We start from the raw sequence: 26331 nt of genomic DNA, 5'->3' as shown, positions 1-26331 counted from the left end.
ATGGATTGGAAGATACCAGGGGCAGCGCTGACTCCAAATTGGAGGCGGTTGCATTTAAATGCCCCTCTGTGCGTGACAATTGTTTGAGCCTCCGCTGTTTTGTCATCCACTGGCAGTTGCTGGTAAGCCTGGGCCAGGTCCAGTTTCGCGAAAATTAATCCAGATCCCAGGGAATGCAGCAGATGTTGCACCACTGGGACTGGGTATGCGCTCTGTGCCAACGCCTTGTTGATGGTACAACGGTAGTCAGCACAGATGCGCACAGACCCATCATGCTTCAGTGGGGTCACAATGGGGGTCTCCCATGAGGCATGATCGATCGGTTCCAGTATGCCCTGGGCGATCAGCTTATCCAGCTGTTCATCTACTTTAGGCCGCAGGGCAAATGGAACTCGGCGGGGCTTGAGCCTGATTGGGGTGATTCCCTTGTCCAGATTAAAAGAGATTGGCCTCCCCACAAATTTCCCCAGCTTACCATCGAAGACTTCTTTGAACTCTTCGATGATGGAGTCGAGTTCGTCCCTGCGGATCTCGTGGATGCCCTGAAGTGAAAGTCCTAGAGGCTTGAACCACTCCACGCCCAACAGGTTCGGTCGGCTGTGCTGCACAATGGTGATGGGTAGTTTTCCATCGAAGTCGTTGTACTTCACATGGATGGTTGCTCTGCCTAGGATTTCAATGGGGTTTCCGTTAAAGTCCACAAGTTTGTCTTTCGGGGCTTTCAGCTGGGTCCTTTTGTATGCCGGTTTCAGCTGTTGTAGGTGCTGCCAGTCCATGATGGAGAAGGCGGATCCAGAGTCTACCTCCATCTTGCACGGAGACCCCTCTGCTAGCAGCGTCACGTGGAACTTGGTGGTCCCCTCGTCGCTTGTGTGAGCAATGGTGGTGGTTTGGTGCACCGTTCTATTTCGGGGATATTCCTCCTCCCCGCGCCGGGACTGGTTTGAGGACCGTTTGGATGTCCTCTGGTTATCTTTGCGATTTTCCCGGAATCGTGGTCTGGGCGGCTCCGGGGCTGGGTCTGTGGCTCTGCAGGCCTCGGCGATGTGGCCCCTCTTCAGGCATCGTCGGCAGGTCGCGTCCCTCCATCTGCAGGTTGCTCTGGGGTGGTCGCCTCTGCAGCTGCCGCATCGCTCTCCACGGTCGCCATGCTGTGGTGTTTCCCGCCTGGGAGGGCGGGACACCTTGTGGACGGCCATTTCCTCATCAGACTCGGATTGAGTGGTTGCCTCGTCTGATGAGGTCGGGCCCGATTTGTGGATCTTATGGATCCCTCTTGCTTTTACCATTGCAGCGGCTGCTTGTTCGGACGTTTCCGCCGCTGTTGCCTCGTCGAGGACGTCTTTAAGCGGAATCCTCTTCCTGCTGAGGAATTTCTTTTGCAGCCCCACATCTCGCATTCCAAAAACAATGCGGTCCCGGATGGCGTTGTCCACATTGTCGAACTCACAGTTGGCAGCGAGTTGGCGGAGCGCTGCCACGAATTCTTTGATGGATTCACCTTCCCGCTGGTTCCTTTGCTGGAAGGTGAACCTGTTTGCGATGGGGGTGCCTGTAGGTGCATAGTGCTCCTGTAAGACGTCCTGCAGGTCGTTCCAGGACATCTCCTCGATGTCCCTGGGTGCCACGAGGTCCATCGCCATCTCTAGGACGTCCGATCCGCAATGAGCCAGGAAGAGGGCTCTTTTCCTCTCATCATCGAGGTTCTGGTATCCATTGCCTCGCAGGAACTGCCGGAATCGGACCATGTATGACCTCCACTTCTCCCGGGATGGGTCGAAGGGGTTCAGCGCGGTCATCGGGGCTTGCGGGGTGGCCATTCTGGAAGTCGCTGTGGTGCAGTGACTTCAGCTCTTTGGGCGATCGTGCCGTGAGTCTTTCTCAGGTTCTCTTCTCTAGTCCTTCGTCGCCAGTGTTGGATCAGGCGCAGGAACAGAAGACGTGACCAGCTCGATACATGTAACAGCTTTATTTACAATGTAACAAGTAAAAGAAGACTGCTGGCGCGCTGCCGGAGCTCTCCTTATATTCGCTCCCGGCAGACGCACCGCCCCTAGACAGGGATTCAAATCTCCCGCCCGATGGCTGGCAGCCAATCAGGGCGGATGTCCTTATAAGGACATAACACCTGGGATTAGTTCCCATGTCATCTGACTGCCTACCCAGCTGCTCTGAAAGATTTCTGGCAGAATCTGCTTCAGGTGCTTGATTACTTCCTGCTTCCCAAGGCTATCATTCACGCAGTATGTCTGAAGCAGGCTCGTCAGCATCAGATTCCACAGAAACCAAGTCAGGCATGACACTATTTCCCCTCCTGATCTCCCACGGCCCCCTTCTTTCCTGACCAAAATTTGGTGAAATCCAATTTTTTTTACTACCAGTTCTGTGGGTGTGGTTTGGTGGGCATGGTGTAGCTTGGTGGGCGTGGCAGGGGAAGGATACTGAAAAATCTCCATTCCCACCCCACTCTGGGGCCAGCCAGAGGTGGTATTTGCCAGTTCTCCGAACTACACAAAATTTCCGCTACCGGTTCTCCAGAACCTGCTGGATTTGGACCAAGGACCTGGGCTTCAAGGGAGAGCACCAATGAAAGAGTTGCATCAGGCACGGGGCATAGACTTGTTCCATGTCTTCACACAAGGACTTCTCCGATCTGTTATTATTAGCCCTGCAAGGTAGTTCAAATAAGAAGTCCAACCAGGATTACTAATGCAATCAGGGTTACGTTAATAGAAACTTGCAAGACTGAAAGCATTTCTTCTCTCCTCTCCTTTCACTCTCTGGGGAAGGCCCCTTCTTGAAACATTTCCCATGCCATCCCTCCTTTTGTGGGCTGAGGCATTTTTACATGCAAGTTGTCCAGTCTGCAGCTGTCTCTCCTGTCTCCCACAGTCATTCTCACATATCATTACAATAGTCATTCCAATCTATGAAGTACCCAGTTTAGGCAGTCCCAATGATGGAAGGTCTAGAGTGTATGTCAACTCATATTTGAGTTGCCTCCAGAATTAACACAGGTGGCAGAAGTGGTGTAGCATGACGGCATGGGCTCAAGGTAGCCTCAAGAGGAATGAAATCTGGAATCTACCTTCAGCATCAAAAGCAGCTTGATCCTTTACACAATGTTGATTACAGCCTCTATAGGAAATAAGTTTAGGAAGCAATGGTCTACTTTTCCCAAAAGCCATGGCATTGCCATATGCGCTGTCAACATCCACACCAAGTGCTCCATTACCAGGGAAGCCCTAGATGGCCAATGCTAATCAATGAAACCTTTGCAGACTTCTTGGCATCTTCTTCTTTTTGGAGCTGGACTTGGAGGACCTGGTGGCTTGTGATTCCTGCAGCAGCTTGTTTCTGGCCAGAATAGAGAACACTAGTTGTAGTAATGGGAAACATTGGGTTGGAAATCATAATTTGCCACAAAGTGTGCCATTTGACTGAACACATGCTGGGCATTGTTATATACAAACTCTGTAAAAGTCAGTAGCTGCACTCAATTGTCCTATTGGTACTTTGTTAATCTCTATATACATCTATAAAATTGAGGATGGCATGCCAATAGCATGGATCTGGAAACCCAGATTTTCAAACAGCACCTGCCTAAATCAGGTAAGTAAATGGTGGACTGCAATTGGAAATCAGATTCTAGCAATCCATGTGGGCAAAAAAATGTTCTCTAAAAAGAGCCAAGCCATCTCCTTGTGCTATGAACTGAACTCTGAGCAAAACACAAAATGTACCCAAGTAATGTTCAATATTTCTGGAATTTTGAAGGACCCCAAAGGCTTGGCTTTTGGTGAAGGTGACTGAAGATCCCTTTTCTTCTTTTTCTTTGCTACCATACAGATGTGTAATCTCTGCCATCCTTTTTTGTTTCCTTCTTTTTATATTTATAAAGTATAAAGTCCCCAGAGTTGATGCAAGTCATGCAGCATATAAATTTAATAAATAATCTTTTAAAACTGGTATTTAGTGCTATATCTGTTGCACACTTTTAATCTGTAGAATTCTGGAATCTGGACACATCTACGGGAAGGATCCCAGCAGATGGAGAAGACTGGGGTTACACAGGGAAATGTATCAAAAATAACAGCCAAAACTCCAGTCACCATGTTAACCACTAATTAATCTTTCGTCCCTCAAAGGGTAGGATAAATTGCTTTTATATCACAGAAGCTAAAAACAACTGATTTTAAGCTATTATGAAGTGAACCCTATTAGTTTAAATTACGGGAGAGCAATTTGAGACTCTCAGACTAATGTTGGGTACCCTCCCATCTAGTTTAAAACCATCTGCAAGAGTTCTGTTCAGACTATTGATAAGAACTATCTGGCTCTTCCCTACATTGTACTCTTAGAGAGAGATAGGAGTGTCACAGAAAAAGAAAACTGGTGTCAGAGGGACATCAGTTGTCCCACTCCCTTTGAGTTTTGCCACCACCTATTATAGTGATCATATAATATAGGATATAAATTGGGGATAGACAATGTTTAAGCAATGTTATATTAAGCTTTAAGGGTTAACCTTATATAAATTAAAAGTAACACGTTTGGAGCATTTTCAAAATTCACAATGCATTGTCCATTTGAGGAAGCTAACAAAGAAGCAAAATAAAAGGCTGATGTAAGAAATAATACTATTCAAATAAGTGTGTGATAAGTGTTTGATTACTGAGAGTAATCAAGAGTGATGTAGCAGTTAAGGTGAAGGACTAAAAGTGGGGAGACTCGAGCTTAATTTACCATAGAAAATCTCTGGATCCTCTGGGCCTATAGTTGTCTCTCAGCTCAATCTATCTCACGGAATTGGTATGGAGGGAGGGAGGGAGAGAGCACATAGTGGTATGTACTGCTTGGAACTCATGAAACTAAAAATAATTCCTTATCCTCTTTCATTTTAAGAATATTATTGCAACAATTGCTTTTTTAGTCTAATACAGTATCAGCAAACCTATTGCTATAAAAAAAACCTGTTGAAATGAAAAAGATGTACATCTGAGTGGGAGGCCAGTTTCTTCCCCAAGGAGTCACTCTGCTGCAGTGAATTCAGGGACTTGTATTGAAAGCAGGCACTGAAAGGTCATTTTATTTATTCTGCCTATTCTTATATATTTGGTGACTGTTGGGTAAAGAAATATTCTCTTTCTCTCCCTCCCTCCCTCTCTCTCTCTATGCATATGCACACACACACACACACGTGTGTGTGTGTGTGTGTGTGTGTATGCATCTCAGAAATGAATGGTAACCATTTATATAATTCGTTAAAAAATAAAAAGATGAACTTCAGAATATTACTGAGGGATGAGCCAAATTGATTTATTTCTGTCTGAAAATCCCATCAGTTTCAATGTGCCTAAACATATCCTGATAGAATGATAGAATATCAACAATAAAACTTAAAAAGATGACTGCTACAAAGTATCTCTACATTCTTAATATAAAAAGGTAAAGCAGTAGTATTATCCCAATACTGCAGAACACTAATACAGCTGTGTAATAACCCATAGCTTTCATTCTGGACATACTGGGGGGGGGGATGGAAAGAAAAGTTTATGATACAGTTGGACTAAACTTTTATTTCTCTCTGGGAATAGTGAACAACTTTCAGTAGACAACTGTCATGGGCAAAATCCATGCTAAATGTTTTGGGAATGGACCCTTAGGGTTGCATTCTGTATAAAACTGTAACACGCTTATGATTAGGACTCTTTGGGGGGAAAGAACTTAGGAAGGTATTTTTAACTACCATATGATATGCCTATGGCATACATAACAGCTTTTGTTCCCCATTCAGAATGGTGGGAAACTGTTGTCATTTTTAGCCAATTTTTGTTAGAGGTGGATATGTGAATGAGGACCACAAAAAGGGACTTAGGGTCTACATTCTGACCACTTACTGTAAATATTCTGCCAATTAAGTAGTTTGTTGATTTGGGGAAAAAACACAAGTATGTTGAAGAAGCCCAAGTTATAAACATCAGTATTGATTTATTTCCAAAGGTAAACATATAGAACTGCCTATTCACAGAGTACAAAGTGCTCCCTTCAAAATAAACACAAGCACATTTATATGACCTATTTAGAATTTCAGACAAAATCAATCCCAATATTATTGAGAATTATTATTATTAATAATCATTGCAGTCAGACAGATGTTCAGACTGGGTTTGGCATGTTTTGTCTACCTATCGAGTCCTTACCAAGGACCTGTGATAGGCAAATCTGGATGTTTGATGTTGTTACAGATATAGTTGCAAGATGGAAGCAGTTCCAAGTTATTGTTATTACTTCTAAGTTAGCCCATTTAATTAAGTGGCTTACTCCCAAACCACATGCAATGGATTTTCATTTAAACATGTGGACCCCTTTCATTACCCTCAGCATTGAATTTATTCCAGGAATAAATTTACGTTAAGAATTACCATTCTTAACTGTATGTACTTATTTATTTATTTATTATTTATTTTATTTATTAATTTTATTTTTATACCGCCCTTCTCCCGAAGGACTCAGGGCGGTGTACAGCCTAATTAAAAACACAAAGACAGACAGTATTTAAAATTGATTAAAATTATTAAATAGTAGGCCTAATTTATAAAACCCCGAATTTAAAAACCCAATTTAAAACCAATTAAAATCATTATACTGATAGCCCAGCCTGGTGGAACAACATGGTTTTGAGGGCACAGTGAAATACATGGAGATCAGAGATTTTGCGAATTTCTGGGGGGGGAGTTCATTCCAAAGGGCAGGGGCTCCCACAGAGAAGGCCCTCCCCCTGGGTGTCGCCAGCCGACATAGTTTGGCCGATGGCACCCTGAGGAGACCCTCTCTGTGGGAGCGGACTGGCCGATGGGAGGCTACTGGTGGCAGAAGACGGTCTCGAAGGTACCTGGGTCCTATGCCATGGAGCGTTTGGCATGTACGAAGTGCCCCCTGCTTTTGTATAAGAACATTTGGAGCCCAGTATTTTTTTAATGTTTAAAACTTTTTTAATGTTTATATTAAAAATATTTACATTTATAATGCTTATATTAAAAATATTTACATTTATAATGTTTATATTAAAAATATTAGCTCAAACATGTTATTTCCAAAACTTTTGGCAGAGATTTTTTTTTCCCCTATCAACCGACTTATTAAACAGGGTTTACTGAGCTGATGACCTAGAAAAACTCAAGGGACAATAAATGTTTTAAGGCATTTATTTTAAGGCATTTTAAGGTTTTAAGGCACCACAAGCATCTTCGATTCTGCTGCGAAAGACGCCACGGGAGAATTTTGGGAAACGGTTGCATCCCCGCAGAAAATATCCAAACATTTACACAGCAGAAAGATGCTACTTTCCCATTTGAATGTGTGGAAGATCCCCTAAGAAAGAAATATAAACTCTTTCAATGCACCATAAAACAAGGTGCGTTATAAAAGCCTCTTTTCCCCATTAAGACAGCCCAACTCAACAACCCGCCGCCCCTGAAAATGGCAGCCAACAACCGGAAGCAACAACGACGTCACTTCATTGTTTTTCAAAAGCTCATCTCTGTGGTTAAATTGAGTTACGCAACTTCCGTATTTTTTTTTTTTTTAACTTCAGAACCCGGATGGAGACGACCGACTCCCCCCCCAGGGGCAGCGAGTCTCGCTCCAAGGGCGCCTGCGCCTGGGGCGGATGAGTGTAGGCGTTCTATCGAGAGAATGCGCCGAGCCGGCAGGCAGCACTGAGTATCGGTGCGCAAGCGCGGTGGAGGCAGGCCGGGATTTAAAGGGGTAGTGTCGGCGGGTGCTGCCCCTTGGGGGTGGGGGGGGAAGGGAAGTCTCAGTTCGGCGTTTTCAGAGGCGAGTGGGCTTTGTTCCTCCCGGTTGGAAAACATGGTTTGCGGGGGCTTCGCCTGCTCACGCAATGCTCTGTGCGCCCTCAACGTCGTTTATGTGGTGAGTATGACAACCCTTTAGACGGCTGCTTTGCTTCTTCCCGGACGTAGGCTTGGAGAGGAGAAGAGCGTGGAGTTCCTATGGAGGGAAAGGAGGGGGGGGGTAGATCCAGGGGGAGGAAAGCTTGTGTGTGTGTGTGTGTGTGTGTGTGTGTGTGTGTGTGTGTATGTGTGCATGATGATGGGGGTGAGAGGGAGAACCCCACCCATATTGGGATTGCTGGGTGCCCCGGGAGGAGCTTGGATTTGGGGGCCAAGAGATCTGGCCAGGTCTTTTTCTGATTGTATTCTTGAAGATGGGGATGTGTGGGTGGGTGGGTTGGAAGTGAGTAATTTTTAGAGGAAAATAAGGAAAATAAGTCAGAGCTGGGTGAAGGGATGACCTCATTGCTTCTGCCTAGAGCAGTTGCCCCAATCTGGTGACCTTCGATGATTGTGTTGGAATGCAGGTAGTCTTCGATTTACGACCACAACGGAGCCCAGAGTTTATGTTTCGCTAAGCGAGTGATTTGTTCAGCGAGCGTTGCCCCATTTTACGACTTCTCTCTCCCCACGTTTGTTAAAGGGAATCACTGCAGTGGTTCAATTAGTCAGGCGGGGGTTGAGTGAATCTGGCTTCCCCATTGCCGTCGCTCGTCAGAAGCTCACCAAACAGGATCGCATAAACCCTAGGACACTGCAACTGTCATAAATATCAATCAGTTGTCAAGCAGCCGAATGTAAATCGTGTGACCATGGGGATGCTGCAACGGTCGTAAGTGTGAGAAATGTTCATCAGTCACTTTTGCTGCCGTTGCAACTTCGAACGGTCACTTAAATGGACTGTTGTAAATTGAGGACTGCCTGTAAATAGTCGCCAGAATTTTTAACTAATATGGCTGGAAATGTTGAGGATTGTTGTGGTCCCCTAGAGTAGAGCAGATGGCAGAAGGCTAAGATTAATCTGTGAGAGAATCCATGGTAGGAAAAAGAGAGATTTGTTTTATCTGACTGTTTTTATGGGCCAGGAAATTATAGTATAGTAAAAAAGAGAAGCTATAAACCCTGCATACTTTGTTTGCAAGCATTTTGGGGGAAGCTGATGAGTGGGTAATGGGTTGACCCCAGAAGAGTTGGACTAAACATATGTCTTGTCAGGGTTGCATAGAATGGGAAGCGTGTGATATTTACCTAAGAAAACTTGGCTCTGCAAGTTTGAAATTTTGCCTCAAATGTTCCCTTGTCTGCTAGGAACTGACTGACCCTTCTCTTCTTGTTTGCTGACCTATGTTTTGTTAGATCTGGTAAATAAGTTACAAAGATTATGTGTCATTTTATTGGGTCCATGGCTACACTGCAGGAACATCTGGGAAACTTTGAAGAAATAAGAATTACCAATACCTAGCTCAAATAAGAGCAGAACAGAAAATGACTGGTTTAACAGCACTTTAATAGTTTTCCTTGTACAATGACAGAAAATGTGCGGTTTTTCTAATTATATATATGTTCTATTTAAAAACGCAAGTCTGGCAATAGGGAGACTGAGATTCTAGTCCATCCTCAGTTACCCAGTTGGGTAACTGGGCCACTCACTCTCTTGCAATGCAACCTACCTCACATGATGGTGATAGGGAAATGGGAGAAAGGAATGCTATGTGTGCTGCACAAAAGGTGGGTTATAAACCTAACAAATCAATAAATGAACTTTTCTCCTTCCTTTGAGAAAGACAAGAGGCCTAAGGGAGATTAAGTATGGATAGTAAGAATTTGTTAGAATTCATATGTTCTGCTGTAAGAAGTCTGGAATCCTGGGTGAAAGAAAGAACTTTGAAAGGCCCTGAGACTGATTTTAAATAATGTAAGTTTCATTCAGCATCAATGGACAGAATCTTTATAACTGAGGAAACCTATTTAAAACTATAAGAAGTGGGGAAGATTCTGTGTTGGATAACCTGATTCCATTTTCACAGAACAGACAACTCAGCTGCATTTTTTCATGCAATTAGAAATTTTTGAAAGCAAAGCTACTGCTCTCAAAGCAGATGAATTTGTTGCTTTAGATATTGCGACCTAGACACTGGAAATCATGGCCAGAAGAGAACATTGGGTCAAGCTATCATTAATGCTTCATTACACAACCATGGAATGGTATCTGCCTGACCATTTTTCTATAATAGAGTTGGAAGGAATATTGGGGATCTTCTCATTCAACCCTTTGGCTCAAGCAGAAGACCCTGGAGATACCATTCCAGATAAATGGTTCTCAAATACCTTCTTAAAAACCTCCAGTGTTGGAGTACCAACAACTTCTAGAGACAAGCTGATTAATTGTTTTCACTGTCAGGAAATTTCTCTTTAGTTCTAGGTTGAATCTCTCTTTGATAAGTGTCCATCTGTTAGTTCTTGTCCTGCCTTCAGGAGCTTTGGAGAATAGGTCGACCCCTCTTCTTTGTAACATTCCAATAAATATTACATTTATTTATTTATTTATTTATTTTATTTTATTTCTATACCGCCCTTCTCCTGCGGGACTCAGGGCGGTGTACAGCCAAGATAAAACATTGCATATAAAATTTAAAATTTAAATTTAAAAACAATTTAAAAAACAATTAAATAATTTCGGCCCAAGATTTAAAAACAACCCAATTAAAACCGAATTCAATTAAAACTGAGAGGATGGGATCAAGCCAATATTATATAATATTATGTAATATTGTAAGATGCTGTTGAATACAGATACAGATGTTTGAACTTGCAAGGCAGGAAAAAAAATCAAGTAATACTTGGTATACTGTTTAAATAGGAGTGTGTTCGTCCTTTTCAAAATTGGCTAAAGACCTTTTTCAGCATAAAGTTTCATGTCCTGATTACCGGTAAGTGGGGCTAAAGCACAGCTCATACATTTTATTTATATGTGAGCCTGGATCACCTCTACCCAAATGGCCACATGATTTTTGAAATTTTAAAATATGCAAGTTGATTCACACAAAACTGATCCATTGTTGTCGCCAGGCCTAAAATATAATTATCAGAAAGTATGGTGGGCAGGAAATCATTGAGATTTTAGTGGGGTGGGGGAGGGAGGGAATTAGATTTCTCTTCCCCAAAATAGTTGTCATTCACAAGCCACAAACGTCTTACTCAAGATGAAGGCATTAGTTTCCTTTATGGGCATCTCTGCAGCTGATTTGTACAACTATAACCCCTTCCCCAATTATTTATTTCCTGCTGTCCAATGATAAAATTGAAATCCACCTCTTTGCTGCCCAGATAAAAAGCTAAAATAAAGAGAATAATGGGATTACTGTATCAAAGAAGATGGCCCCATTGACTGCAATTGGTCTGATTTCAGTCAAATGAATTTATTTGTAGCCAACCAGATTTATTTTGACACAGAGCTATACTTGATACAAGTTGATACCTTGTAAAACTTCACCTAATGGAGCATCCAGTACCTTATCTAAAACAGGCCTCGCCTGCAAATGTTTGTGGCAAAGGCTTTACATATTTCTACATCAAAGTAAATGGGGTTAGTACCGTATATTTCCCTGAATAATTTTACAGTTTGTTTGCTTCTTTAAGAAATCAAGTTCCTAGCATTTATTGTTGCAGTCAAACCCACAAATAGCAGATTTTCCTGTCATTTCCACAAACCAGATGAATAGATAGAAATAGTATAGAAAATCTAACCCACTTCAGATTTCCTGAGAAGAAATGACAAACTCCACTAAAAGCAGATCCGACAATTGCAGTAGAATGAAGAGCTGGCGAGTAGACCAGCTCTCTGTAACTCCTTTCCAGATAAGAAGGCTTGAGATCACCCACAAGTGCTCCAGACAGTTGCTCCTTGTGAGGAGAATGCAAGATAGCAGCAGATTTAGAGCTCTGGGTAACTAGAAAGAATAGCCATCCTTTTGCTCAAACCACAGTTGGTACCTTCAAAAGGCTATTTGGGTTTGCATGTTTCCTTTTCTAATCACTTAAAGAAATTACTTATTAACCACTTTTCAGTTATTAGAAAACTTTGGATTAATAGATTTTACAGCACTAGGTGAGTTTCCTCCAATCCTTAGCAAAAGAAGTTTTAAATACAAGTTTGAGGAACTTTAAGAAAATATTTTGGAATAAACAGCAAAAGATGATTAGAAGTTTGATTTTGGAAAGTTACAAATGAATTAAAGATCCAGATGGATTTGAAATAAGATTTTGAAATTAATTAAAATAATCCTTCCCCATAGGAAAATGCTTTTGTTTTGAATTCTCTAAAAAAAAAACCATGATGGGATCGGACTTTGAAGGTTGGATACTAGAGGAAACTAGAAACAACTAACGATTACAATTAAAGGAGAAAAACATTTACATTTGACTTTAATAATAAGAATAAAGCAAAACATTTTAACATTGGACATGTTAAAGGCATTTTTTGAACAATGCACTCAGAACGTTAATTTTACAATTGTCTACCTCTGCAGATAGATTGAATATTACAGAGGTTATGAAAGAGGAACACATTTTACTAGACAAGACTAACACTGATCTGAAAATTGATTTTAAAATGGCAGGCTATAAGAATAATATGGAAAAAGATGCTACACTGTCCATCCTCCATCTGATGTCTTAATAACTAAAAGTGATATACAAATAATAAAGCAAGTGAATGACTTAGATAATTTTCCTATATTGAATATATGAAAGAGACTTTTGGAATATTTGGAATATTTGTCATAAGGAAGAAACAAAGAAAAAAATAAAAAGAAATCAAGTTCTAGACATTGGGGACTAAAGACCAAGACTGTTAAAAGTAAAAGGAAGGAATGTAAAATTAGTGTATTTGGTCAAGCTTTAAATAGACAGTTACTATCTCTCGTAACCTTGCTGATCAGGACTGAATGACAAGGTTTTAAGGATTTGTTTAGAGATATGGGATGTGGAAAGAAAAGATCATTTGAATTTTAAGCAAAGGCGATAAGACACTAAAATTGTTTATATTTGGGATTAAGTCTTTATGTATTTTTCTTGATTATTTTTTCTATTAGATTTTTCTAATTTTTATTTGCGCACTTTCTATTTTTCTTTATGGTAATTTTTGTCTGGTTTTTATATTTCAATTGTAACTTTTAATAAAATTACTGTATTAAAAAAAAAATCTAACACATTTCTTCCCCTCTGCTTCCTACTTAGCGCAGAAATTTCAGAACTGTTACATTCTTCAAAGGATGGCTTTTTTAGTAATAGATTGAATATCTCCTACGCTGAAAAGAAGTTATATATTGCTAAAATTCTTCTGATGTTCAATCAAAATTTGCTTTTTAAGTTTACTATAAATTCATTAGACTTAATGCTATCTTCTAGGTTAAAAATTTGTTCATATATATAGCTACCCAGTGTCACAACGGTAACTCTAGGTAATTAACAAAGGGTTAAAACCCCAAACAGAAATACAATAAATATATAAATAATTGTCTCAAAAATGATATTATAACGTGCAAGATTTAAAAATAATCCCACTATTCTGATTAAGTGGGTAAAGCATATCTTGTACATTTTATTTATATGTGAGCCTCCTTCCTGGATTATCGCTACCTGAATATCCACATATTTTTGAAATTTTAAAATAGGCAAGTTGATTCTCACAGAGACTGGCCCATCTTAGTAGCCAGGCCTAAAATATAATTATCAGACAGTATGATGGATAGGAAACCTTTGCTATTACAGGAAGTCCTCATCTTACGACCACAATTGAGCCCTACATTTCTGTTGTTAAGGTTGGGTTGTTAAGTGAATCATTACAGTTGTTAAATTAGTGTCATGGTTGTTAAGTGAATCTGGCTGCCCCATTGACTTTACTTGTAAGAAAGTCACAAAAGGTAATAACATGACCCCAACCCCAACCATCATAACTCAATGCCAAGCGTTTGAATTTTGATCACATGACAATGGGAATATGCAATATTTGTAAATTGTGAAAAATGTTCATAAGTCACTTTTTTCAGTGCCTTTGTAACTTTTAATAGTCAGTAAATGAACTGTTGTAGGTGGACAATTACCTCTAGTCTGTGGGGAAGGGAGAGAGCTAAATTACTCTTTCCCAATTTGCAAGTTGCAAACATCTTACTGAGAATGATGGCATTATTTTTCTTTTTGGGCAACCCTGCAGCTATATTGTACAACCATACCCTCCTCCCCCACTTACCTTATTGTTTATTGCATAATTATACTCAGTTATTGCATTAATTCTGTCAAGGTCATTAGTCTTGCCAGGTAAGTCTTACAGGAAATGGCAAACATACAAGCTAATTCTACATTTCTATATATAAAGTTTATTGCCATTGTAGGTATATACACAGTATACCCATACAACAAAATTGACATAACACCCAGAGACCAAGCCCAATACACATGACAATCCACAGACACACACCCACCCACCAAAAATTTCCCACCCCTAAACCACCCAAGCATCCACACAGTAGACCAAGTAATGCTGTCCAACAGCTCACTGATAGTGGCCTTTTAGTTCATTGTTGAGTGCAATTATACATATACATTACATTATAAGACTACAATACAGGTAGTCCTCTACTTATAGCAGTTCATTTAGTGACTGTTCGAAGTTACAGCATCACTGAAAAAAGTGACTTGTGACCATTTTTCGCACTTATGACCATTGCAGCATCCCCATGGACATGTGATTTACATTCAGATGCTTGATAACTGATTCATATTTATGTGGTATCCCGGGGTCATGCGATAATCTTTTGTGACTTTCTGTCAAGCAAAGTCAATGGGGAAGCCCGATTCACTTAACAACCGCATTATTAAATTAACCATTGAAGTGATTCACTTAACAAATGTGGCAAGTAAAGTCGTAAAATGCGGTAAAACGCGCTTAACGAATTTTTCACTTAGCAACATAAATTCTGGACTCAATTGTGGTCTTAAGTTGAGGACCACCTGGAATAGGGTCTTGCAAGTCTGAAAGTACAAATATCCCACTATCACACTGTTAAAACATTTTGAGAAGTTGTTGGGTGGGTCCCAGATTTCTTTGCCAATCATGTATCTGCAGGCTGCGTCTTCTCTTATCTGATTGTTCTCTGGGTAGCATCTCTGCCCCCTCCCCGCCTCATTCTCACATACCGTTACCTCATGCTTGTTCTCTATAGTTCATTATATTTCCAGCAATTTTTGAAAAAGTGGATTACTCATTTTAGGAATCAAAATTGGGGCGGTACCCCAATGGTACAGCATTTTAATATTAGTTCTCTCTGAGGGTATAAAAACCTGGGGCTAGGCCTTTAATGCTTTGTGAAAGTCCAACAGATTGGGGCCATCCATATTCTAGAGCCGTGATGGCGAACCTATGGCACGCGTGCCCAAAGTGGCACGCAAAGCCATGTCGCCCGGCACACGCGACCTTGCCTGTTTGTCTTCCAGGTTTCTGACGTGCATCCGCATGTGACAATCAGCTGTCCATCATGCACGTAGCAGTGCCAAAAAGCGGTGTGCGCATGTGCGCTGGCCAGCTGATTGTCGGGTGCACATGTTGCCAGAACCTGGAAGTTCGGCTTTTCTGGAGCGTGATCCCTTCGTGCGTGCGGCAGTGCCGAAAACCGACCTGCACATACACGCCAACCAGCTGATCGTCGGGCACGCATGCGCACTAGAACCCAGAAGTTCGTTTTTTCCGGAGCATGGTCCTGACAAGCGCACATGCACAACATTTCCACGCGCCGAAAAGGTTCGCCATCACTGTTCTAGAGAGATGCTGTTCCTTAGAACTGGCACCGAAACAGAGAAAACTCTTAGATCCCACAAGGTGACTCTGCCCAACAGAATAGGTATGGAGCATGCCAATCCTGCTAGTTCTCGGAGGTGGGAGAGACAGGTGACTCTGAAATAACATGGCACTATGCTGTGTAGGTGGTAAAGTACGGTAAGTGACAGCCAGCATCTTGAATTCTATCCAGCGGTTTACTGAAAGTCATTGTGGCTCATGCAACAGAGATGATTCATGAGCATATTGTGATATGTCCTCAAAAGTCCAGGATGCTGCATTCTGGACTAGTTGTGAAACATCTTCAAGAGCAGGCATATATAGAGTGCATTATAGTAATCGAACCAGTGGACAACTAAGGCATGAGTCACTAGGGCCTCTCAATCTGGAAATGGGTGCAATTGACACACAAGGCAAAGAGCTGTCAAAAGGCTCTCCTAGTCAGGGAAGCCTTCTGCTCTTTTAGCAGGAACCCTGAGTCCAGGAGAAACCCCAAATTGCAAACCAGCTCTGTATGAGGGAGGGCAACCCCACTCAGAGCCAAAGATGGAAAATCTCAGGACCTGTAGCTGCTTGGTCTTGCCAGGGTTGAACTGAAGCATGTTGTTGTTTTTTACCCAACCTCCACAGACTCCAGACCTTGCGAAAGAACCTTGACAGCATCTCTTGGTCAGTCTGGAGCAGAGATGTATGATTTGATATAATCTGTATGACACAGTATAATCCTGTGCCAATGGATAGCCTTACCCAGCAACTTCACATAGATTCTAAATAGGGATAGGAGATGGTAGCGCCCTGATCAAATACCACAAAGCGGGGGCCTCAGGCTCAATCCTCCCACTTCCCCATCCCGTCAACACTGATTGGAACTGATTCCAGAGAAAGGAGAAAAAAACCACTTTAATAACTGTGCCTCTCACAGGGGTGAAATCCAGCAGGTTCTGACAGGTTCTGGAGAACCAGTAATGGAAATTTTGAGCAGTTCAGAGAACCGGCAAATACCATCTCTGGCTGGCCCCAGAGTGGGGTGGGAATGGAGATTTTGCAATATCCTTCCCCTGCCACGCCCACCAAGCCACACACACCATGCCCACCAAGACACGCCCACAGAGCCGGTAGTAAAAAAATTTGGATTTCACCACTACCCTCTCACTTCCAGTCCCCTGAACTGGTCCAGAAAGATAACTATAATCAATAGTATTGAAAGCTGATGAGAGATCAAGGAGGACCAGGATGGATGCACTGTGCTGCTCCCATCTCAAACACAACAGACGTCGTTGACAAGCATAATCAGTGCCATTTCAATGCTGTAACCAAGATCTGAATCCTGATTAAGAGTCCAAATAATTTGCTTCCTTGAGTGCCTTCTGGAACTGCAAGCCACCCGCTTTCTCAACAACCTTTCCTAAAAGACCCAAAGGTGCTTTTTTTCAAGAGGCAACTGGACTTTCTTGTTTTTCTTTGAAGACGTTTCGCTTCTCATCCAAGAAGCTTCTTCAGCTCTGACTGGATGGTGGGGAATGGAAGGATTTATACTCCTTGCAGACAGCTGGTCATCCTAGGTGACAGGGTTTTTCTGCAAGGAGTTTAAATCCTTCCATTCCTCTCCCTCCAGTCAGAGCTGAAGAAGCTTCTTGGATGAAAAGCGAAACGTCTTCAAAGAAAAACAAGGAAGTCCAGTTGCCTCTTGAAAAAGTACCTTGGGGACAACCATGACCTGGATGACTGAGAATCTCCATAGACTTTCCTAAAAGAGGAAGGTTAGAGACAGGATGCTCTTTGACGTTGTAGTCCTGCGAATGCTTAAAAAAAGTTAATGTGTCTCTTAAGCTTCCCCACTTTAAATGAAACCTGCTTGCCTCATTTTTTCCCTAGGCCTTGTTTGACTATCCTTCTTATCTTCCTGCCCAAACAGAAAAAGCTAGGTTAATAGATGGTTAATAATAGATGCCAATACAGCTAGTATTGGTCAACTAGAAAGTCAGATTGCCCTGAGTTGCTACTGCACTGTGAAGCTATGGTAGCTTTTCCTTCAAATCAGACTCCTCTACAAATTACTTTGTAGTGTTCTAATTAACTGTTTTAATTACTTTCAGTGGCTGTTATATCTAATTTTTTGTTGTTTTTAATTATGTAAGCTGCCCAGAGTCAGTTAGGTGAGATTGGCAGCAATATTAATTGAATAAGTATAAGTTATTCAATATGTTGAATAAATAAAATAAATAAACTTCAGATATTAGTCTATAATATTTAGACTTCAAATAGCAGTCAATCGTTTTAAAATATACCGGTATCTTCTTGTGTTTAGCTCCTACTCTTAATTATATCGACTTTTATCAAATCTCCAATGTCAAAAATGTTGAGAGAATTGCCAATATTGAGAGAAAAATGGGATAATTTTCCAGCCCACAGTGTGAATCAGGGTGGATTTGATTTAAATCGAGTTGATTTAAATCACAATTTAAATCATGATTTAAATCACTAGTAAAAAGGCTTGATTTAAATCAACTCGATTTAAATCATAATTTTTAAAGAGCAGCTGTCATCTCTGCTACTCCTTTGACCCACTGTTGACTCACCGATAGTCCCAGTGTTGCAGAATATACAGCCTCATGCTACATAACTAAGCTCCATTTCATGCTGAATAAACTAAATTATTTATGTATCTTAAATAGAAAACTATCTTACGATAGATTTTTACCCCAAAAGTTTTTTATTAAAATAAATACGATAAAAATCAAAAAAATCCGATTTAAATAAAAAAAATCTGATTTTTTGATTTTTTTTTAAAAAATCATTGATTTTTATCCACCCTGATGTGAATCAAATTTCACCCCTTTTTTAATAGCTTCACGTATTTCTTTGCCGAGGTGTTTCTGAATTTGAGTTGTAATATACGTACATTGTAATAATTGTATAGCTCTTAACTATGTAGCAGTGTTCTTATATCTAAGGGGCTGCCACAAAGAAGAGGAGGTCAACCTGTTCTCCAAAATACCCAAAGGAAGGACAAGAAGCAATGGATGGAAAATAGAAATTTAGATTAGAAATTTCCTAACATTGAGAACAATTAAACAGTGGAACGACTTGCGTCTAGAAGCTGTGGGAGCTCCAACACTGGAGGTTTTTAAGGAGAGATTTGACAACCATTTCTTTGAAATGTTATAGGGTTGAACAAGAGGATGGACTAGAAGAGTGGTTCTCAACCTGTGGGTCGCAACCCCTTTGGGGGTCGAACGACCCTTTCACAGGGGTCGTCTAAGACCATTGTAAAACTCATATTTTCAATGGTTTTAGGAATAATTTTATGGTTGGGGGTCACCACAACATGAGGAATTGTATTAAAGGGTCGCGGCATTAGGAAGATTGAGAATCACTGGATTAGAAGATGTCCAAGATCCCTTCCAACTCTGTTATTCTGTTATACTCTGTCTTTATGACTAGACAGTGCCCTGTCCTTGTTATGGCACATGTGGACCTACATGTCTGAGCAATATTTTCTCTTTATATATATCAAAGAGACCTTGCACTTGGCATTCTTGTTTGAGAAGCGCATTTGTCACATTTCTGTTCTGTGTCCTTTCCTCTTATTCGGACAACTTCTTGTGGTTAAAAACAAATTTACCTAATTTATCAGTAGAAGAGAACCAAGACAATAGAAGGCAATCAAGCTCAGAGAACACCAAGGCCTACACAGTAGATAGCTTATATTGGAAAGCATTTGAAATTGAGTATGAAGTCTACTGTAGGTAGATGTCAGTTAACCACAATAATAGGGACTGAAATTTCTATTGTTAAGCAATGTGGTTGTAAAGAGCAATATCACTCGACCACATCACTGCTTAACTGCTGCTGTTAAGTGAGGACTACAAGTCGTTAAGCAAGTCCCGGGTGGTTTACAAACAGGCAAGTAAGGCGGGCACCTGGTGCTGAATGGGAAAGGGTGTGCAAGTGGCTTGTGCGACACGAGTGCAGTGGAGCCAGGGGTGGCTGCTGGTAGACTGGAGAGAGAGTGAGCAACTGATCAAAGCAACCTGTAGGACCTTCCCTGCTTGACTTCCCCATTGATTTTGCTTATGGGAAGCCAAGCAGGGAAGACCCCAAATTGTGATCGTGTGACCGTCGGCCGCTGCAACGTGGTAAGTATGAGCTGGTTGCCAAGAGGCCAGATCACGATCACATGGCATGTTGTGACAGCTGGAACTTCCAAGAACCAGCTTTTTTTCCCCCCAGTACCTTCATAACTTTGAACAATTGCTGAACAACTGGTCAGTAAATGAGGCTGTAATTCTCTTCTCTCTTTTGTGGAGAATAGCTGGGTTTGGCACTCATTGGTTGGGGCCTGTATCAATTGGAAAGTCTCTTACCTCTATACCCATAACAAAAGGTGTGAAGGAATCCATCTTGGAAGTTAACACCAAGCAAGCTAAGATACTGGAAAAATTTAAGTAATTAAAAATGTTCAAATAGTGTAAAATGGCAAAGTGTGTTATTCTCAGGACAATGACTTTACTATAGCTCTAAATAACTTGCCAGCCTTTGTCTAACTTTCCAATATTCTGTTGGCTTGGAAACATTTTGAATAATTTAAACATAATATTGTACAGTGAAAATATAATTTTATGGGTATATGAATGTTGATAAGGCTAGCCAATTAAAGTTGTTGTATATATTTAAGGTTGTTTAATGTGAAGAGTCACTCTCTTAATCACTCTGTTGTAATGGCACTGGAAGAAACTCTACTTCCCCCCCCCTCTATCTGAGGTTAGTTTGCTGTTCTACAATAAACGTAAAATATAGCAGCATTAGAGGGGAGAGAACATGGTACCTAGTTTTGGCACTGAATATTTGGAATGAACAATAGGAAAGTGAGAAAAAGAAATCTCTGTTTTGATTTCAGATCTCTTAGGAACCCTTATGATATTGTGACAATTTTGTAATGTACTAAAACTGTTTTATAGAATGCGGCCAGTTTTTCCACAGTCTGGTTGATGAGAAAGTCTTGTCATCAGCTGCAAAAACTAGAATGGTAATGATACTAAGCAGACGTTCAGGCCAGTTCACTGGAATTGGGTTAAATAGATTTATAATCCAAAGGAGGCTAGTTCATAGATGCAATGCTATGCTTGAGCTGAGATGAAAGCAATAATCGCAGTACAATATGTAGCATTTGGGAATGGAAATAATGCAACTTTATTGAAGAGAAAAGAAAAGCTAAATAGATTGGAATTGTTTGCAGTGTTTCTGATTTTTCCATCTTCCTAACCCCAAATCTTCCTTGTTTTCCAGCTGGTTGGTCTACTACTGATTGGTGTGGCTGCCTGGGGTAAAGGATTTGGGATTGTTCCCAGCCTCCACATCATCGGAGGGGTCATTGCCGTGGGCTTCTTCCTGCTTCTCATCGCCATCGTGGGACTCATTGGTGCTATCAACCATCACCAAGTCATGCTTTTCTTTGTATCTTTTTATGCTCTTGGCAGAATTTATTGCCTGTCTCCTGAAATCTACCTTGCAAAAATAGATATGTGAGAATTCCACTAGATGTCTCATTGGCATGACTGGAGTTGAAATTGCCAGTTATAATAAGATCCCCGATGGCGCAGTGGTTAGAATGTAGTATTGCACACTAACTCTGCTCATTGCCAGCAGTTCAATCCTCACCGGCTCAAGGTTGACTCAGCCTTCCATCCTTAAAATGACCCATATTGTTGGAGGCCAATATGCTGACTCTGTAAACCTCTTAGAGAGAGACAGCTAATATGCTGACTCTGTAAACTATTCCGAGTGGTACAGTTTTATTTCTTAGAAAGGTTGGGTTTTTTTTTTTAAAGGAATGGGGAATGACTTCAAAAGAACCTTTCGGAGTATTTCAAGGTCTTAGGGAGGGCTATAAAGCAGTATGAAGCGGTATATAAGTCTAAGTGCTATTGCTTTGCTATTGCTATTGTGGGCTGCCTAAGTTAAAAGTGAAAACTTGTGGCTGTTTAGATCTTGATGAGCTACAATTCCCATTGAACCCCTACTATGCTTGATGGGAGCTTATTTAAGGGATATGGGAGGAAGATAGATATGTTGGTGAAATACATTTGTAAGTTTTTCTCACGTTCACTTGGGTACTTGAGACTACCAAATAGGTAATAATTTTTTCTTCTGTATTGAGAATAACAATACAGAAATTAAGCCTTGCCTTAATTCCAAGGCTCTGCTCCAGTAGTTTCTTTCTGTATTTGTCATGGTATGGAAAGTGTGAATCTGTTGATGAAAATAACTAGTAAAGAATCCTGCCCTCGGACAAGGAATTAAAATTTGATTATGATATAGTCCCTTCCAAACCTCAGATCATTATAATATTAAGATAGGATTAAACCCTGCCTATATAAAAATGATGAATAAATCTGTGTCTGGGTAGAACTGTAGAACATTACAGCAGAAAATCTATTATAAAATAGTGCATGTAAACTTAGAAAAAAAGAGGCCAGAAATAAACTGTATGTTTATGACAAATATCTGTATTGTCAGTCTCATCCCATAAACTTTCAGAATAAAAGCTCTGAAATATTGCAATAAAAGGAAAGGAATTTTGGGGGGGGGGCGCTATGGGATCTTTTAATTATTCTTTTTGGTAGGGAGGCGGAAAGCAAATTTTCTGAAGCTGCTCCATCTTTGGTTAATGGATAGATTCAGACTAGCCATTCCTTTGCATGATCTCCTGGAAGCAGAAGCTGAAATATAACCATGTATCATTAAAACAAATATATAAGCATAAACGTTTCCTGAATTTAATGCTTTCATGCTGTCCCTTTTCCATCCATTTCTGCACTGTCCTAAATTGTCATATCCACTTTGGATGCAACAGATACCAGAATATATCCGGATGTACAAGGAGCAATCCCGCTTTATCACTAGAGATTATATTAGTGATAAAGCTGGATTGCTCCTCCTTTATTTTCATATTTATGTCGGCAAACCTATTGAATAGAAATTGTTAGTGTTCTTGGGATAGGGTAGAGTAGTTGGTGAGTCTGTTTTTAGAATTATATATTGTAACTGATTATTTGCTTTTGGGACACATGATTGTTATTCTTTGGTTCTGTAACATTCTTCTTGTAACTTCCATCTACTGTGCCAATGTCATTTGTGTTAAGAGTTTGCTGGATATGTAAAAGACTTAGTAGGATTACATTTTTGTAAGCTGTTCATTGAACTTTGATGATAGGGCGGGAGAAAGTATGGGGAACATAGAAGCAGCATTCTTGTTTCCCTGCAAGATTTTAACACTTAACTCAGTGATGGATATATTGGTTCAAGTAGCAGCAGATTGTTGATATGACTGATGATTAATGACTTATAAAAAGAGTCATTATTCAAATCAATATAACTTGATTAATGAGTTATGAAAAAGAAAGAAAAGAAACCTTGTCATCCATAAAGGGATACCATTGCTCTTCAGGATATGAGGAGAAGAGTTGATACAATCTCAGCAATAGTGTGGTGGATGGAAGTTGGCTTGCCAAGTTTTGTTGAAGTCTCTTTTTCAGTAAATGGTCTGACAAAGGAAGACAGAAGCAGAGTTCATACAATACCATGATGTGGTTGATTTGGTTTTGGGTTTAGTAAATTGTGCACCCAGTCATTGTAGATTATAAACCATTGTTTATAGCTTAATGCAGGGATACACCGCTTATGTCACTTGAGGCTTTGGTCCAAAAGTAGCTAGAACCCAAAATTGAAATGAGATTGAAGTTTGGTGACAGCAGCTGAATTTTTAAGAGGTGAAATAAGTGTCCTATGGTGCTGCAATTTTTTAAAGTACCAGTTTGGATCCTTAAAATTCTTCCCAACTTGAAAATTTTCAAAACAGCGTATTAATTTTTGGCCCTACCCAATCCAGGGCTGTTGGGGCCCTAAAAGAGGACTGAAGGACCACATTTGAGCCATAGATTGCATTTTTTTGCACTCCTGCCTTTATGTTTTGTGGAAACCAACCAAGCTAATTAACATAGGAATCGAGACTGATTCTTGAGCTGCAGCTGGTTTTCCAAGTGGTACAGTTTTGTTTCTTAGAAAGGTTGGGTTGTTTTTTTTTTCCAAGAAAAAGGAATGACTTCAAAATAACCTTTCGGAGTATTTCAAGGTCTCCGTGTTTCTGCGCAGAGCCTGGTTATCAGCATTACTAAAACCACAAAAATCTGAGAAGAAGCCTTTTGAAACATTGTGGCTAGTTGTTGACGATTCAGAATCTGCTTACGAAGCACAACTCACGTTGTTTTATCGTAACACCCCTCCCACTTCCAACAGCAATGTCTGGGGTTTTTTTTGTGGATTTCTCAACAGAATTAGACTGCTCATGAATGAAAGACAGGCAGTGTAAAGTGGTATCAAGCAACTTCCTTATTTGCCCAGAAAACCTGAAATGAGAAATACTGATGTAAGGCAACAGGAAATAACAGTCAATGCTGCTGTATGTGCCAAGACATTGCTGTCCCATACAAATTGTACTTTAAACCAAAAATAGTCACCTTTTGAGTTTAACTCAGCAATAGTTAACCAACAATGGGCTATACAAGAAAGGTTCTAGAAAAGCCAATGCCTTTTTCTTTTGCAATAATGGTGGAGAGGAAAATGTCAGCTGCAAAGTCTGAATTGGTTTCTGGATTTTCTGGATTCTTATTTATATAGGTGACCCTTGATTGATTTAAGAGTTTACTAATGAGTAGGGCAAAAATATCCTTCTGTGGCTGCCATCCTTAAGAAACCATTGCCACTCAGATTAGCCCTCTTGGTTAGATGAACAGTAGTTTATCTTTGTGAACAACAGCTTTGATTGTTTGAAACATCCTGTGTCCTAATGTTAAAAAAATGGCATTCCCAACAGGGGCGGATTTCAAAACCCATCAGTACCAGTTCGCTTGTGGGTGCCCGTGCGCAGAAGTGTCTGGGCAGGTGGGCGGAGCCTCCCACCGCTGCTACCGATTTGCCCAATCCGGGGTTTAAACGGTACCAACCCACCACTGATTCCCAATCTTTCAAAAGTATTCCCACTTTAGTAACCTTCTTGGAAAAATCTATATTGATTTTGAGAATATTTTACTTTCTGTTAATTTTCTTCGTGTAGATATCATTTTATCTGTAACTCAGTTTTATTTGCTGTATATTTTTTCCTGAGTTGTTCCTTAACTGCATCTTCAGTATATGATCATTCTAGGGCTAATCTTTATTTTCCAGTTTGGAATTTCCTGTGCATGCCTGGCACTGAAGACACATAAGCAGGTAAGTCTGTCTGCCTGCCTGAGTTTCATTCTGTTTTTCTGGCTATATTTAGCCTGCACCACAGCAAATTTACTTTCAAAAAATGGCCTTTCGTGTTTAGTCCCATCATTTAAACAAACAAAGGAATCAGAAATGGAGCAACTGGCCAGATATCCCAATCCCATGAGCAGGGTGAAGCTTGTGACTCCCAGCCCATTTGCTTTGATCCCTTAGACCAGTTATAGCTAACCTTTTTGCCATTGCGTGCCAAAAGCGGGGGGAGTGTGGGGTGATTGCGCGCATGCGTTCCCACACCCATAATTCTATGTGCTCTGCCCCCCCGCGCATGCGCATCATCCTCCCTGTGCTCCCTCTGCTTTTGGCATATGATGGCACGGTGGGCCCAGGAGCCCGTTTTTTCGCCCTCCCCAGGTTCCAGAGGCTTTCTAGGAGCCTGGGGAGGGCGAAAACAGCCTTCCCCACCCCCCCTGGAGGCCCTCTGGAGGCTGGAAACAGCCTGTTTGCCGACTTCCGGTGGGCCCAGAAGGCCCGAAAATCAGCTGGCCAGCATGTGCATACATGCTGCAGCTGAGCTAGGGCAACGCTCATGTGCCCACCAATATGGCTCTGCGTGCCACCTGTGGCACGCGTGCCATAGGTTCGCCATCACGGCCTTAGACTTTTGATACAAATAGAGATATTGAATGTGGACGTTGTGATTTGGCAACTTCAAGGAAGGGAACTATTAGAACCATCCTTGTTGGGTCAACAAAAGTATAAGCTTGAGGTAAATTCCCTCTTTGTTTTCCAAGCTTAGTAACAGGAAGACTTTTTTCTTCACCCAAGCAGCATATTAATCTTGCATTTGTCTCTGTGTATGTGTGTGTGTTTAGTATGTCCTTTAGCCCAATTGTGTAGTTAATTGTCCACCCAGTTTTATATATGTCTGTGTGTGTGTGTGTAACCGCGTCTCTTCCTTTCTTGATACGAGTTGTTGCATGTTCGTTGCATTCACACAGTACCCTGAACCCAATACTTGGGTTGTGGTGCAGTGATTAACTAAATATAGTAGTTCTATTCATGGAATGTGCTGTGGCCAAACAAATCACATTAAGCAAAGATCTGTCAGTTTGTGCAACATGTTAAGATAATGACTGACTTCCCACAGCATAATGAACAGTAAACTACTGAACTATGTTTATTCTAGCATGTGGAACAAATGCAGCCTGTGGGTGCGTTTACTTTCTTTTGATTTAATTTCACTTCTGTCATTTAATTAAGTTTATATTTTGTGCAACTCCCTGTTCTTCAGCTGCATTAGACAGTTCCCAGAATTTCTTTTGTTGTGCCACTTGGGAATTCTGGAGTTATGCAATGTATCAGGAAGGAGAC

General features: G+C 40.9%; 1 protein-coding gene across 2 annotated transcripts in view; it reads left to right on the top strand.

Annotated features, from left to right (window-relative positions):
- Window positions 1–7812: 7812 nt before the first annotated feature.
- The window catches only part of TSPAN31 (tetraspanin 31), a 32539-nt gene continuing 14020 nt past the window's right edge, over window positions 7813–26331 (top strand). For both annotated transcript variants that reach the window (XM_070937907.1, XM_070937908.1), the window contains exons 1-3: window positions 7813–7935; window positions 20980–21147; window positions 24880–24960. In XM_070937907.1, coding sequence (XP_070794008.1) covers window positions 7873–7935; window positions 20980–21147; window positions 24880–24960 — 312 coding nt within the window. In that variant the 5' untranslated portion in view covers window positions 7813–7872. The remainder of the gene's footprint in view (window positions 7936–20979; window positions 21148–24879; window positions 24961–26331) is intronic.

Source organism: Pituophis catenifer, unplaced genomic scaffold, assembly GCF_029215685.1.
Source record: "Pituophis catenifer annectens isolate HBS135680 unplaced genomic scaffold, rPitCat1.0.hap2 SCAF_2, whole genome shotgun sequence".
NCBI lineage: Eukaryota > Metazoa > Chordata > Lepidosauria > Squamata > Colubridae > Pituophis > Pituophis catenifer.
This window is presented reverse-complemented; position numbering and strand designations above follow the sequence as displayed.